General features: G+C 44.6%; 1 protein-coding gene across 1 annotated transcript; it reads right to left on the bottom strand.

Moving 5' to 3' along the window:
• Window positions 1–1329: 1329 nt before the first annotated feature.
• LOC308611211 (spermatogenesis-associated protein 31A6-like) lies at window positions 1330–6510 on the bottom strand (the record flags this gene model as incomplete). Its single annotated transcript, XM_081260088.1, has 4 exons — window positions 1330–3465; window positions 3694–3754; window positions 4110–4192; window positions 6491–6510. The coding sequence occupies 4 exons, from the start codon at window positions 6508–6510 to the stop codon at window positions 1443–1445; spliced, it is 2187 nt and encodes a 728-aa protein (XP_081116214.1). The 3' UTR covers window positions 1330–1442.
• Window positions 6511–15662: the final 9152 nt, after the last annotated feature.

Below are 15662 nucleotides of genomic sequence, written 5' to 3'. Positions count from 1 at the left end.
CTGCCAGGCTCTGGGGTGATCAAGGACTGGGAGACAGGCAAGGCTTACTACACAATCACAGGCCAGTCCCCACCTCTCCCCTGGAGCAGTCCTTGGGCCATGTTTTTACGTGAAGGTCACCAGACTAGGAGTCACATCCCAAGTTCCCTAGTCCTGGCTTTTACACCTATTGTTATGTTACCCTTCCTAAAAGTCAAGAGGTGAGGATGTGTAAGCTTATTAAATATAGTATTAAGAGATTAACCTTCCCTGATTTGCTTTACTTCTATAAGTTTGACCTTCTGTTTTGACCTAAAGGTGGTTTCTCTAGGTCTGTGATCTTAGAGTTGGAATAGGGTAGAGACCCTGGGGTGGGGTCATGATGAGCTACTGGACCCTTAACTTTTCCTCCCCTTTAGGCCTTTAGATGGTGCTTGTATGTCAGGGGGCTGCTCTTTCACAACTGCACATTTATGGGAATCTGGTACCACTTTGCCTCCTTCCTTCGATCCAGGGATTTTTCTACACCTACGTCCCACCCTAACTTCACAGTGTTTGACCATCAGATAGTTACTACCCACAGTCACACCCCTATTCCATTCATCCAAAACTCCTTCTCTGGGGTTAACATAGAGTGGAAGGTAGGAGACCCATGAACATAGCCATTCATTTATATGGGACTGCACTCAACACAGCCCTCAGCAGCCTCCCTGATACTCCCCCCACCTACACACACAGAGCTGGAAATGCCATCCTTGCTGCTGCTCTAAAGTCTAGGAAAAACAGAGGTGGGGGAGGGTGATGCTGTACATTTTATTATGCCTAAGCTAAAAGGGGTTCATAGGGCATATCTCAATCCCAGCCTTCAGCAGAGAGAGAAGGAACTCTTAAGAGCAGATGTTGGATATTCCCTACCAAGAGATCCAGGGGCAAGATTTCTCCTGTTTCTGAACTCAGAGCCCATACTCTATTCCCCCCAAACTTCCATCCACTTGGCTCTGACACTTCCTGGAGCCTGAATTGCAATGTCTGGCCCTATCGTGTAAACCTATCCACTACACTTGCATAAAGTTCAAAGTAGCATAGAAGAAGGAGAAAGACTGGTTGAACCAGATCCTTGGGTGTGGGCTTCATAGGTTTTTCCCATCTCATTGTTAGAGTAATTTTGGTTTGTGTAATGACAGTATCATAAGGTGCAATGAAGGGACACGAGACAAGGACCAAGCTTGTGATGCTACTGTCCACCTCCCTCCATGCCCCTCCCTTCTAGAAGACAAAGTGCACAGCACAGACAGCAGCCATTACACTATGCTTTTATTAGAAAAAATATATGTATATATATATATGTATTGGGGAACATTAAATATCTTGGATGTGCTAATGAGAAAATCATTTTCTCTACATGGACTGAATTTTTACTTGGAGATATGTTTTCCTACTAAAGGGAAGACTAAAGAAGGATTTTACTGTCGACCAGGCAAGACACCTCCCCAAAGATGACAATGCCTTGGACAGTAGTGTTGATGGCGGGCTGGGGCACCTGGAATCCTTGGCCCATACTGGCAGGTACTAACTGGAAACAAACTCTTCTTGGGGGGCAAGGATGGGAGGCACCTTAGGCCCAGCTGCTCATCGTTGAACCTTACACTTTTCAAACTATGTTGGTGTCTGACTTCCCTTTCCCTGATAGAACAACTCTGGCCCTTGGAGGTGGCTTTATGACTGCAGGCTGTATAACCCATCATTCTCCCTTGCTCTGGGTAGGAGGTAAGCCTGTGGTAGCAGAAACACCCACATACTGGGACTTGGAATTCCAGTTTGTGTTCATTTAACTTTGTGGCATGAAGTCCATGGTGAATTGCTCTTTTTTCTTCTGGGATCTGTCCAACAGCTGTCATGCGTGCCCGACCCTCAGCAGTCTCACTCTTCAAGGTTGATCTGCTTTTGACTGATCCGTGACTCTGGGCAGTGGCTGATATGGGCTTTTTTTTTGGCAGAGCATCTCGACCCTTGACTTTTTTCTTGGGGAAAATCCACTTTAAAAATAGCCTCATCCTTTTTCTGAAGAGGCTTTCTGGAGGGCTATGTTTCTTCTCTGGCATGAGCTGGAGACATCTGCTCCCAATAGAGTCTGTTATTCCCCTGACCTGGGCAGGGCGGCTCATACTTCCAGCTTGAGAGGTCCCTAATTCTTTAAACCTTTCTTCATGCTCTCCTGGTTTATGCCTCCTACAGTCCTCTCTTTTGTAAGTAGGGGCAATCATCTTGCTCTGGCTCCTCCATGAGTCTTGGAGTTTTGAAGTTTTGGGCTCCTGCTGCCCTAGGTGGCTCCTTTGGGCTTCCATAAGGCCACTTGGCTCCTGGGAAGCTAACCTGTCTCTGGTGGGGACTCTCTGGGGATGGCACTGAGGCACCTGAGAAGCCAAGTTGTCTGCAGCAAGGAACCTGTGTTTGGGAAAGTCCTGAAGCTGGTTGTCTGACTGTACCTTTACTTTGGAGTTAAACTCACTGGCAACCTCCATGTTAAGGCATGGCTCACCTGGATGTTGGAAAACAGACAGTCTAGGTAGTAGGAAACTTCTACTGGCCCCTGGCACCTCTAAACTCCTCATATGTACATTTGTGGTTTGGGATTTTGTCAACACTTTGGTTTCCAAGATAACACTAGACTGTGGTTGAAGATCAGGAGACTCCTTGGCCTCCACAGCCTCCCTGGCCTCTTCACCTCTCAAAGATGGGGATCCTAAGTTCACCTCCATCACTGTTACCCTATGGCAGGGGTCTCGTGAGGCCTGACCACCACTCTCCTCTCTTGGCTCATTCCTGACCATTGCTGAACTTGGACCTGGCTCTAGGCTGTCCCTCTTGACCCCTTCCACACTCTCACTCTTCCAGGTTCTGCCCACAAGGCTGAGTGTGAGGGACTGAGAAGGTGGCCTGCCCTCCTGTCCAGTCAGAGAAGCCTTTGAGGGCCCATGGTAGTCAATAGATGGAACTGCTGCCAGGGTACTCTGGATTTCCTTACACACAGTTGAGGGGACAAGGAGAGGCCTCTTCAGGGTAGGAACTGACTCTTCTGTTATCACCTTCTCTCCTGAATGAGCCCGAGGAGGTTTCTCCAGGAACTCAGCAAACTTGACTGTTGAGTGGGACCCAGACACACAGGTGGCTGAAGGGGAAGTGGCCAACTGCAGAACGGTGGAGGGTTGGAACTTTTTCGACTTAAAGAGATTTATGGGCTTGAGGACCTTGAGGGGTAGGGTCCACCTGTGCTTTACCCAAAACCTTTTAATATGTGCTTCCAGCACCTCTCGAGTGTCTGGATCAGGGAAGGAAACCCTACAGGAGGTGTTCATGCAGGGTTCCCAACCCTTCAAGCAGTATCTTCCACAGGCTCCAGCAGGCACGGCTTTGCACGTCTCACCAGGAGGGTCTTGACATGAGAGCTGATGAAAGTTGCCCTTGCCAGGAAGCCTCCCCAGGCAGCTGTAGGAGAGCAGATGGGGCCAGGATGGCCGGACAGGACAGGCATGGGTGGGCACCTGCAGCCCAAGAACCCTCCTCTGCCCCCACACTGACTTCTTAATGCTCCTGCTCTCCCTCACCCTAGGGCCTTAGCCACGCCCTCCCATGGCTCCCCCTCCCAGGGCTGGGGTCACATTAGAGGCTCTGGGAGGAAGGACGACCCAGGAGAGAAGGGGAAAGGTTCTTTACCTTTGCAGAAGTGAAACCAGGTCGTGAGTCCCCTCCAGTTCTTCCAGGCAATCTCTGAAAGCTGGAAATCAGGAGACTGGGTCATGGTGGTGAAGGCAGAGGCCTAAGAGTCTTTCAGGAGGCTGAGTGCAATGACCCTTTAAGGGAAATCTTTGGAGGATTAGACTCTGGAGCCCAAGTATCAGTGTCCAAGGCCACATGTCCCTGACAGTGATGGTAAGTCTCACTTGAAAAGGGTTTGTCCTTTGCAAAGTGCTTCCACGTTCATTAGGCTCTGTTAATTAGGCTCAGGCTCTGTTTCCTGAGGAATAAGCTCTGCCCCTGGCATCCTCAGAGACCGTGAAGCTGGGCCCTCAGGATTAGGAGAGATGGAAGCTAACTCTCGGGTCGCGCAGGGCTGAATGGCAAAGGCTTACCTTTCAAAGATCCACTTTTCTTCCTACTCCTGCTCCTCCCCTTCAGCTTTACTTGATGCTGAGAGATAAGAAAAAGTGAGGGGCTAACACCCAACTCTCACTGTCCTCTATCTAGGCAAGCTGTGTTCATGAACAACATGACTTTCTACATTTAACTAAAACTCTGTGGGGTTTTTTCCCCTTTTACTTATTTTTAAAGTGGATAACAATATTTTCAGTTTTTCTTCTTTGAAGAGTGCAAAGAAGGTTTTTTTTTTTTTTTTTTGGGCGGGGGGTGGTATTCGGGCCTCTCACTGTTGTGGCCTCTCCCGTTGCGGAGCACAGGCTCCGGACACACAGGCCCAGCGGCCATGGCTCACAGGCCCTGCCACTCCGTGGCACGTGGGATCATCCCGGACCGGGGCACAAACCTGCGTCCCCTGCATTGGCAGGGGGACTCTCAACCACTGCACCACCAGGGAAGCCCAAGAAGGATTTTTTAAGTTTTAATCACCATAGATTTCTTCTGTCACTGTTCCTCTGATCAAGAAACACACATATCCTCAGACCTAAATGCCCACGTGAGCTTTGTCAGATAGGATTCTGCTTCCCAAGGCCAGACCTCCACTCCAGCCTCTTCTCTCAGGCTCTCAGGGGCTCAGCCCCAACACAGAGGAAGGTCTCACTTGAGACACCCGCTGTGGGAAGGTGGCTGGTGAACCAGGGCTCAGGGGTCAGCCTTCCTGCAGAGATTGAACTCTTCGTAATCCAGTCCTTAACCATTAGTCACTGCATTTGGGACTTGCCCTGGAGCCCTCTACCATACCTGAACTCCTGGTCTAAGATCTTAGGCTAGAAATCCTCATGCCCACTCTAACCCCTCTCTGGCCTGGCTTTTCCCTAGAAGGATGATGTTCTATACTTTTCTGAGAGTTCCCATCTCAGGAGTCTCTCTACGTGGTTTAGAAAAGTGGAAATAAGAATAAGAAAAAAAGAGAGAATCTCTGCTGGGATTAAGCCAAAGGTTTCTTACCTTCCTGATGTTTCTATGTTTCCTAGGTGGTGCTAAGAATACATTACTCTGGAAGCAGTGGAGTAACATTAGGAAGAGCCCCAGTCCACACAGGAACCCAAGGATGATATCAATCACCCAGGAAGTTGGGCTGGATCTCAGCCAGATAGCAACAATGTCTTTCAAAGAAAAGAGATTCTCCATCTTCTGAACTGCATTGCTGCCCTCAGGCAACAGAGCACTGGGAGTTCACTTGATGGCAGAACACCAGGCCTGCATCACAGAGCTGTGGCCTTGTCACAAAGGGCTCCTGAGTGTGGGGGAGGGGCAATAAGAGAAATAGGCTGAATCACTGCCCCTCCTTCCCATCCAGACCCACAGACACCTGCACCCTCCTGGGGCTTCCAGATCCCTCCTTCCAACTACTCTCATCCTGTCAGAGAGACCTTAGCCAATTTTCTCTTCATTCCATCTGGAACCTGGCTCCTTCATCCATTAGAGACCTTTACTTGAGGCCCACCAACTTGATAACTCTTGAACATCTTAAGCTGACCCTGGAAGACTAGCTGTTTCACAGACATTTTTACTCAGGATTTCCTTTGTCCTCAGCTCCAACTTTCCCACATCATGTATGGGTCTTGTGTAAACCCAGGGATAGAACTTGAATTTCTTTTACACTTATTTAGTTTTGTGAATTTTGAATAGTGTATGTTTTGCCTCATTTTCTATCAGAGGGAACTACACACAAAAATTAAAATAATTTATTTTTCAATATTCATAAGTATGAAAGAATTATAAATAACTATGTAATAGGGAAGAACCAATCTGCCTCCACATGAGATCTTTTTTACTTTAATCTTTATGCTTTGTTGCCTGAGCTAACTCTGTCCATCCCTGTGATCCAGGCTGGCTCTGCACTTTTTGTAAAACAATGTTGCCTAGAGCCTGGAATATACAGGATAGACTATTTCTAAGGCTCTGACTTTTTTTTTTTTAAATAAATTATTTATTTATTTATTTATTTATTTATTTATGGCTGTGTTGGGTCTTCGTTTCTGTGCGAGGGCTTTCTCTAGTTGCGGCGAGCGGGGGCCACTCTTCATCGTGGTGCGCGGGCCTCTCACTGTCGCGGCCTCTCCTGTTGCGGAGCACAGGCTCCAGATGCGCAGGCTCAGTAGTTGTGGCGCACGGGCTTAGTTGCTCCGCGGCATGTGGGATCTTCCCAGACCAGGGCTCGAACCCATGTCCCCTGCATTGGCAGGCAGATTCTTAACCACTGCGCCACCAGGGAAGCCCCGGCTCTGACTTTTAAGAGCCCATTCATGGAGATAAAAAGTTGCACAACAGAGAATAATAATTGTTTTGTTGGACGTTTACAGGAACACATGACCTGACCAGGAACTGACCCATCTGGCCAGCCCCTAGAACAAAGTATCCAACACCAAGATATTTGCAACAATTAGTCATGCCCCTCCCTCACCTTGCCTTTAAAAAGGCTTTGCTGAAAGCCTTCAGGGAGTTTGGGGTTTTTCCTGGGCATGAGCTACATGTCTTCTTGCATGGCACTGTGTAAACCTTTCTCTGCTTCAAACTCTGATGTTTCAGTATTTAGCCTCACTGTGCATCAGGCACACAGACTTGCATCTGGTAACAGTTAAACCTTCAAATGATGTTTCTGTAAGTTTGTAGTGTTTATAATTCTGGAGTTAGTAAATCTTTAAACTGCACAAAAACTTTTGGGACACAGTGCAAACACGCACACACACATGTACTCATGTTCCTTAACCAATCTAGTACTTTCAAATCCAATAATCCATAATTTTCTACTTAAAAGAAAATCTTTCATATGTTGTCTCAACCCAACTTCTTAGTTTGCAATGATAAGACAGTCCCCACTCTCCAGATAAATTTTGAAATATGTGGTCTTAATCCATTAGGGCTGCTATAACAATATACCATAGACTGGGTAGATTAAAAACAACAGACATTTATTACCACAGTTCTGGAGGCTGGGAAGCCCAAGATCAAGTCACCAGTATGGCCACCTCGTAGTGAGAGCTCTCTTCCTGGTTCACAGCTGGAGCCTTCTCTCTGTATCCTCATATGATGGGAGGAGGCTAGAGATATCTCTGGAGTCTCTTTTATAAGGCACTAATCCCATTCATGAAAGCTCATAAGCACTTTTGCACGGCCCCGCCTCCTATCTTTAAGAGGTAGGATTTCAACATGTAAATTTTGAGAGAACATTAACATTCAGACATGTGCACTCATTCTATACCCGGAAGCTAGGAATGGGTTAGGGTGAGCCAAGGTCCTGACCCTAAAGGGCTGTAGGGTGAAGAGTAGGACTAGGGGTCAAACCCTTGGGGCTGAGCCAGGTCTTGAGCAGCCTCTTCAGATATTCCTAGTGTGTTATGTATGTATTCTCTTTTCTGAGTGTGCCTTGCCTTTCCTGCCCCATCCTCCCAGGCCCCTGAAGCTTCAAGTCCAGCCTGAACCATATAGAAAGGGAGCTTTGAGTCTTACACAAAATTCCCTTATGACATCCCTTAGCAGTAACACAAGATTCACTGAAGGATTCACATGGTAAATATGTCTTAATGCCCCATGAGGGCTTTAAAATAATGTGTATTCTCTGCTTGTTGGTCATAATTTTATACAGTTTTAGTGGGAACGTGGGCATGTGAGTTTATTTGGCTATATTGCCATGAATGTGCACTTTCACAAACATATCTCCTACATCTACTATTTTTCCTACAGTCTTTTCCTCCCATATGATATTCTCACCTTAATTCAACCTTTTATCAAAATTTAGACTTAGGTCTGTCACCATGTGGACATGCTTTGTAACAAAATAGCTTCAACCGAGGAGGTCAGTGGAAGGCCTGGACCAGCTATCTTGGTTCCATGATAGTAAGCAAAGGATCGCAAACTACCAGGTTAAGCTTAAGCACAAAGCAAAGTTGATTTAAGCATAGGTACACTCTCAGAGAGGGAGAGAAAGAAGGAGAGAGCAAGAGCAGGCTGTTTCTGAGAACAGGCTATTTCAGCGAAGTGAAGCAAGCCCAAAGCAAAGTATATCGAAGCAAAGGTACACTGTCGGGATGGGGCGGGGGGATGGGTGTACTGTTTCTGCAAATTGAAAGCAGAATTCCTATAAAGGCTTATGAGCGCTTTTTTTTTTTTTTAAAGAAGATGTTGGGGGTAGGAGTTTTTATTAATTAATTAATTTATTTTTGCTGTGTTGCGTCTTCATTTCTGTGTGAGGGCTTTCTCTAGTTGTGGCAAGCGGGGGCCACTCTTCATCGCGGTGCGCGGGCCTCTCACTATCGCGGCCTCTTGTTGCGGAGCACAGGCTCCAGACGCGCAGGCTCAGTAGTCGTGGCTCACGGGCCTAGTTGCTCCGCGGCATGTGGGATCCTCCCAGACCAGGGCTCGAACCCGTGTCCCCTGCATTAGCAGGCAGATTCTCAACCACTGCGCCACCAGGGAAGCCCCTTACGAGCGCTTTTAAGGAGCATTTTGCAGAGAGGCGGGGGTGAGTGACAAGGATCATTATTTGACTGACAGTCCTGAGCTATGTAACAAGTTTCCTGCTGCGCATGCTCTCATCCTTGAATCCCCAAGAAATGCCTACTGGGTGGGGGGAGGGGCAAAACCACATGTAATTTATGGTAATTATGGTATAATGAGTTTGGATTTACTATAGGGTATACGCCTGTCTGGTCTGGGCATGCACAGCCTGGAGAAGTCCCCTTGTGTTACTGTGCCTCTCTTTATCAGGATAAGCTGCCCACCACCAGACCATAGTCTCTCCCGTTCTGGGTGGAGTCAAGGGAGAGTCCCCAGACGGCTGCGTGTGACTCAATTTCTTCTTCTTGTCTTTCTCACCACCCTCACCTCCTTGCTGCTAATGTCTGACTAACTACCTAACAGGTCTTCTTTGCATTCATATTTGCTCCCTAAATTTTCTCTATTACTTTATTTTCAATATGTTTTGTTTGATGGGGGTTTTTTTTGGAAATTTAAAAATCTTATAACATTTACCTTGATTTCTTTAATTATTGTTCTACTGTTATTGATTTCTGCCATCTTATTTTATGCTTTATTTTCAACATTTTCTTTATTGTTTCTTTTTTTCCCTTCTTTGGCATCTTCCATTTTACAGGTCAAGGGTACTTATGTTTGTTTGACATTTGGGAATTTTTAATATTGTGATGGTTTTATACCTTGAATTATGTTAATTTTCTCCTCAATTTCTTACCCGTGGATGAAAAATGTTCCCTGCCATATCAGTAGACAAAGGATGTTGCAGCCATCAAGTCAGATGTCAAAGCAGGAACCCTCAACTGTGCACCTTGAGGGGATTCGGGATGGAGAAAAACAGGGTACTGATTCTAGAGTTAAGGTGCATATCAAAGGAATGATTTCACGGAGCCCAGATTCTTTCATCATCTCATACATAGAAAAGTGCTACAGTCCTTAACTTGAGATGTCTAGTTTTCTTTAATTAGTAGTAACCTTTTGATGTTCTGACTACCTGGTTTTGGTTGACTCCTCCCTTAGGTCTTCTGAGCAGTTCCTCAGAGTGATCTGACAGGCTGTGCTCTGGGCTTAAGTCCTCAGAAAATCTGCCAAATAAAACATAATTCTCCTTTTGGGTTGTGCATAGTTTTCAGTCAGCAGTCTTGGCAACCAATGAAGGGGCCCAGAGCAGACTTTTCTTCTTTGCCTGAACTCTATGAGGATCCAGAGTCCTGGCACCAGCAGAGGCTTCTTGGGCCTGTCCGCTTTCTCAGAGAGTCCAGACGAATTTGAGTGAGTATCTCCTGGTTCTTGGATCTCCAGTTTTGGTTGATGATCCTAAGTTTTATTCAGTGGTGTTCAACTCTTCTCTTGAGTAGTAGGTTATCCTTGAAACTTGGTTTCAAGAAGAAGTACTTGGATCATCCTCAGTGAAAGACACTGGGAAGATTTTTACTCAGTTTAAACACTGAGAGCTTATCCTCAGTAGAAAAACACTGGGAAGACTTCTGCTCAAGTGGGTTAGCCTCACTTAAAAGACACTGGGAAGATCTTGCTCAGTGTAGACACTGTGGTTTATCCTCAGCTGAAAGACTGGGGAGACTTTGCTCAGGTGAAAGACACTGAGTAAAAGTTGGACTGGGTAATTAGGTGGAAGACTAACCTGTCTTCCTTGAATTGGCTACTTTAATAGAGTTTGTCAAAATAAAAGTGATCTTCACAAATTGAACTCAGAATGGGGAACTTAGCTTTCAATACAAAAGAAAAGGGAACAACAGATTTCCAGCCTCCAACGGATATCCTGGCCAGGTTTATGTCCATACAAAATTTACATTTACAAGTGCTTACTTACTTGGGACTTGAAGAAAATCTTGCCCTAAAAATGACTAAGATAGGACTCTTTTATTGCATATGCAGTTAAGTTAGAAAAAGCTGGCTCGATAAAAACATCTTTTCAGAATTCTGACTTCAAAAAAACAAAAGGCTTTCTAGGGGAGACTTGCATTTCTCTTCCTGTGTCTTTGAAATGTAAGTGTTCTGATATTCTTCTGTGTGTGTGTGTGTGTGTGTGTGTGTGTGTGTTTTGAGAACTTGGTCACTACCATCCAAAAGTACTTATATGGTGTACATTTGGCAGCCAGTCAAATAGACTGGGATTCTGAGCAGTCTTTTGTCTGACTGTACGACTCTCAGGGGCTTTTTGCCATCTTAACCTTCATTGTGTCAGCCTGTACAACAAAGACCATTACTTTCTTAAACTACTTTTGGGAGTAAACTTTCTGCATCTTATTTAGACAGCATCCTTTACACTCTTTTGTGGGGAAGCCTCTTGCGTCTTATTGGTTTGAGTCACTATTAAGGTATACCTCATTTATGGCCAGATGATGGATCCTTCAAATTGGAGAAACTTCTAAATTGGTAAATTTTTAGAGAGCTCTCATTATAAACAGCTGTTTCATTGGCTCCTATGGGGGGGCAGAAATGCTGGAAATTAGTCATATAATGGTTAACCTAAAAACTCCTTTAGTTTCAAACAAACCCAAAAAATTGGTTTGGGAAACCTTATTTGTGGTCTCTGCTTCCCCTAAATGGGTCTTACAGATGCTAATAAAAACATTAGAATAATTATTGTTAATTAGGTTAAGTAACAGGGAAAAAAACTGAAGGAAAAGCCTAAAAACTTTTTCCCAACAAGGTGGAAATTTTAAAGGGACTTCTCCTAAATGAATAAGAAATCTTTAGATGGTTATTTTAAAGTGGGATAAATAAAACAGACATTAATGAGATAAATCAAAGATTGGATACAATACTACCTAAGATTGGATGGGCCAAAGGGATCTCCTACTTGTCATCAACATTAAAGGGCCAGACCCAAACAAGTCTGCCCTATTTACCCCAGTTTAAAGTACGTATATTTTATTACATGTAAATTTTATACACGTAAAATTACACTGAGATACCTGACCAACAATTACTTGGGGCAAAAGTTAGACCAATTAATCAAGTTAAAAGACTGACAAAAGTGCCTGAGTCCCTTGGTTCAACCACTCTCTGGGGACCCCAGAGTCTTTATAAAAATTGGTATGTTTAAATGGGCATTGTGTAAGATGATTACCTCTCTTTTGCCTAATTATATTGTGTGGGATAGACAGGTTTCACTGGGGAATTCTTCCCCTGCCTGATATTATAAGACGGCATATGAAGGAAATATTAATTAAACATACTAAAGGAAACCAGTGGGATTACCTGAGCCTATACAATATAAAGTAAGAACTGACAGCTAATATTTAAGGGATAATAAAAATAAATAATGGAGACTTTACTCTGGGTCTAACCTGTGCACTCAGAAAGAGGGTCTTTGTTGAATGCCTTATGCAAGTTTAGAAGGTATGATCAATTAAACCATAAAGTTCTAGACTATAGAATTCTGAAATTTCAGTCTAGTTGGAAATCTTCTCACTGAGACAGAAAAGCAAGTTAAAGAAAACGTAGTTGGGCAAATCAATCTTTTAATATTATTTAGGTGACAGGCCAGTTCTTTGGGGAATTAAAAGCAACTGTCTTTGTCTCGCAAATCGGTACAAATCAGAAATGTAAATACAGACCACAATGACCTGAGACTGAGCCTAATTAGCTAAATTAGGTAGAACCTGAAACCAAGGTTAACAAAGGGGAAAAAGTGGCCTTTTAAAACTCAAACTGCTGATTAGTCAGTCAAGAAGACGGAGGAGTAGGAAGATGTGGAGTTCATATCTCCCCACAAATGCATCAAGAATACATCTACAAATGGAACAATTCTCCGAGAGCACCTGATAAACACTAGCAGAGGACCTCAGGCACCTAAAAGGACAAGAAAGATCCCCACGTAAGCAGGTAGGACGAAAGAAAGAAGGGAAAAGGAAGAGCAGATGAAGTGGGACGTGACCTGTGACCCTGGGCGGGGGAGCGGAGCTGAAGGTGAGAAGAGGTTCCCCGCATCTGGGGAAGCAGCGGGGAGAGAAGCTGGGGCAGAAGGAGAAATTTGGTGGCTCAGAGAACAGTGCAGCAACCAGTCTGTGGCAGGCAGGAGAGAGTGAGGCCTACACAAGTGGTCTGGCCACAGCTCTGCATGCCCCAGGCACTGGGGACCACTGGTGCACACGGGGGCTGAGTGTTGGAATGTGGGGTTTGAAGAGCAGACCCAGGAAGGGGAATGATGTTGGCTGTGAGGAGACAGCTCAAGGGGATAGGAGTGAGGAGCTCCACAACAAGGAATGCTCCTGGAGGAAGCCCAGACCAGCAGAGAAGCAAAGTGCCACTGCTGCGTGATGCACAAAGGGCGGGGCCCCCATTGCAGCCTCTCTCCTCACGCACTGGCCCCTGCCTCCACAGGCACTAGGAAGGGCTCCTGCCAGAGTGGCTCACGGGCCCCCAGCCATCATCACCTCAGCACTCTCCTGCTTGGGTGGCCCATTTGCCCAGCTTGCCACCTTGACTCCCTCCTGCCTGACAGGCTCGTACATCCCATAGCCACCCAGCACCCTCTCACCTGGGCAGCCTGCCTGCCCTGATTGCCGCTTCTACATCCTCCTGCCTGACAAGCTCGTGTGCTCCAGCAGCCTTGGGAGCAGACGCCAGTGGGTGGCCCACATGCAGAGACGGGGCTGAAGCCACAGCTGAGTTCCAGGGAACATGCAACTAAGGAAGAAGAGCTGAAATCTCTCCTCATGGCTGTGCAAATCATGGCATTACACTTCCTCTGATGGCTTCCTAAATTCAGCACCTGGGAACATCCCAATGGACAAGTGCTCCTGCAGCTGAGACAGGTCTGGCTTTAGCAGCTGTGGGTTTTGTGGGCACATACATGCTGGGGTTTGGCCAGGCCAGAGTCTGAGCTGCCTCCGTATCTCACATAGTGGGTCCAGGTACATAATTACTGCAGTCCTGGGACCTGACCTCAGTGGATCTGGGCCAGTGGCCTGGTGAAAATGATGCCTGAGTCACCAGGGCCAGTTGCCGCCATAACCACGGTTAAGGTGGGACTGAGAGCAGTACCAACAGCAGTGTACTTTGTAAGCCTACACAATGGGCGGAAAGGAGACAAAACAGAGCATACCCACAGGTGAACACCTCCAGAGGAGGAATACTCAATGGCTTCTATCCCAGTGGGGGTGCTCCAGTCCTCCCGACCTCACACCGCAGATCAGAAACACAGCTAAGAAACAGACCTGAGGGCCTCTGCTCCAACGACTAGGGATCAGAACCCAACCCTGACAAGGCAGTGACAGCCACAGAGGAAAGGGAAACTTCTGCTGAATAAAAATCAAAATTAAGAAAATCAACAGGAAAGATCAAACTTGGAAAATGTTTGCAATATCAATATCTGGCAAAGAACTCATATACAGATTAAAGAATTTTTACACTTCAAAAATAAAAAGACAATCCAATGGGAGAAAATGGCAAAAATATATTTATGGATATGTTATATATATATAAATGTAAAGTATATGTATCCATGAATATATGCCTATTGGCTATTTGCATGTCTTCCTTTTATTTTTAAGTGCCTAATTACATTTTATATATATATACACACACTATTACATATAAAATAGGTAACTAATAAGAACCTACTGTATAGCACAGGGAACTCTATTCAGTACTCTGTAATGACCTATATGGGAATAGAAACTAAAAAAGAGTGGATATATGTATAACAGACTCACTTTGCTGTACAGCAGAAACTAACACAACATTGTAAATCAACTATACTCCAAAAAAATTAATTAAAATATTTACATATATTGTATACAACATATATATTAACTATATATTATTTATATATATTAGAGATTGCTCCATCAAAGACGTACAAATTATAATTATGATGAGATACCACTACATACCACTATAATGTCTAAAATTTAAAAAACTGTTAATATCAAGTTTTGGTGTGGACCTAGAGAAACATGAATACATTGTTAATGGGCTTGTAGCATGAAAGCTTTAAAGTTAAATATACATTTACATATGACCAAGCAATTACCTAATAGTTCATACTTATCCAAGAGATATGAAGTCTTAGGTCACACAAATTTGTTCACAAAAATGTGTAACACCATTATTCATAATAGGTAAAACTGGATATGACCAAAATATCCAAGATTTTTTTTTAAACATCTTTATTGGAGTATAATTGCTTTACAGTGGTGTGTTAGTTTCTGCTTTATAACAAAGTGAATCAGTTATACATATACATATGTTCCCATATCTCATCCCTCTTGCATCTCCCTCCCTCCCACCCTCCCTATCCCACCCCTCTAGGTGGTCACAAAGCACCGAGCTGATTTTCCTGTGCTATGCGGCTGCTTCCCACTAGCTATCTATTTAACATTTGGTAGTGTATATATGTCCATGTCACTCTCTCACTTTGTCACAGCTTACCCTTCCCCCTCCCCATATCCTCAAGTCCATTCTCTAGTAGGTCTGTGTCTTTATTCCCGTCTTACCTCTAGGTTCTTCATGACCTTTTTTTTTTTTTTCTTAGATTCCATATATATGTGTTAGCATACGGTATTTGTTTTTCTCTTTCTGACTTACTTCACTCTGTATGACAGACTCTAAGTCCATCCACCTCACTACAAATACATCAATTTTGTTTCTTTTTATGGCTGAGTAATATTCCATTGTATATATGTGCCACATCTTCTTTATCCATTCATCCGATGATGGACACTTACGTTGCTTCCATGTCCTGGCCATTGTAAATAGAGCTGCAGTGAACATTTTGGTACATGACTCTTTTTGAATTATGGTTTTCTCAGGGTATAGGCCCAGTACTGGGATTGTGGGGTCGTATGGTAGTTCTATTTTTAGTTTTTCAAGGAACCTCCATACAGTTCTCCATGGTGGCTGTATCAATTTACATCCCCACCAACAGTGCAATAGGGTTCCCTTTTCTCCACACCCTCTCCAGCATTTATATGGTACTGGCACAAAAACAGAAATATAGATCAATGGAACAGGATAGAAAGCCCAGAGATAACCCCACACACATA

This window comes from Mesoplodon bidens (assembly GCF_964165515.1).
Source record: "Mesoplodon bidens genome assembly, contig: HAP1_SCAFFOLD_1260, whole genome shotgun sequence".
NCBI classification, from domain to species: domain Eukaryota; kingdom Metazoa; phylum Chordata; class Mammalia; order Artiodactyla; family Ziphiidae; genus Mesoplodon; species Mesoplodon bidens.
Note: the sequence above shows the minus strand (reverse complement) of the source record. Positions and strands in the feature narration are given on the sequence as shown.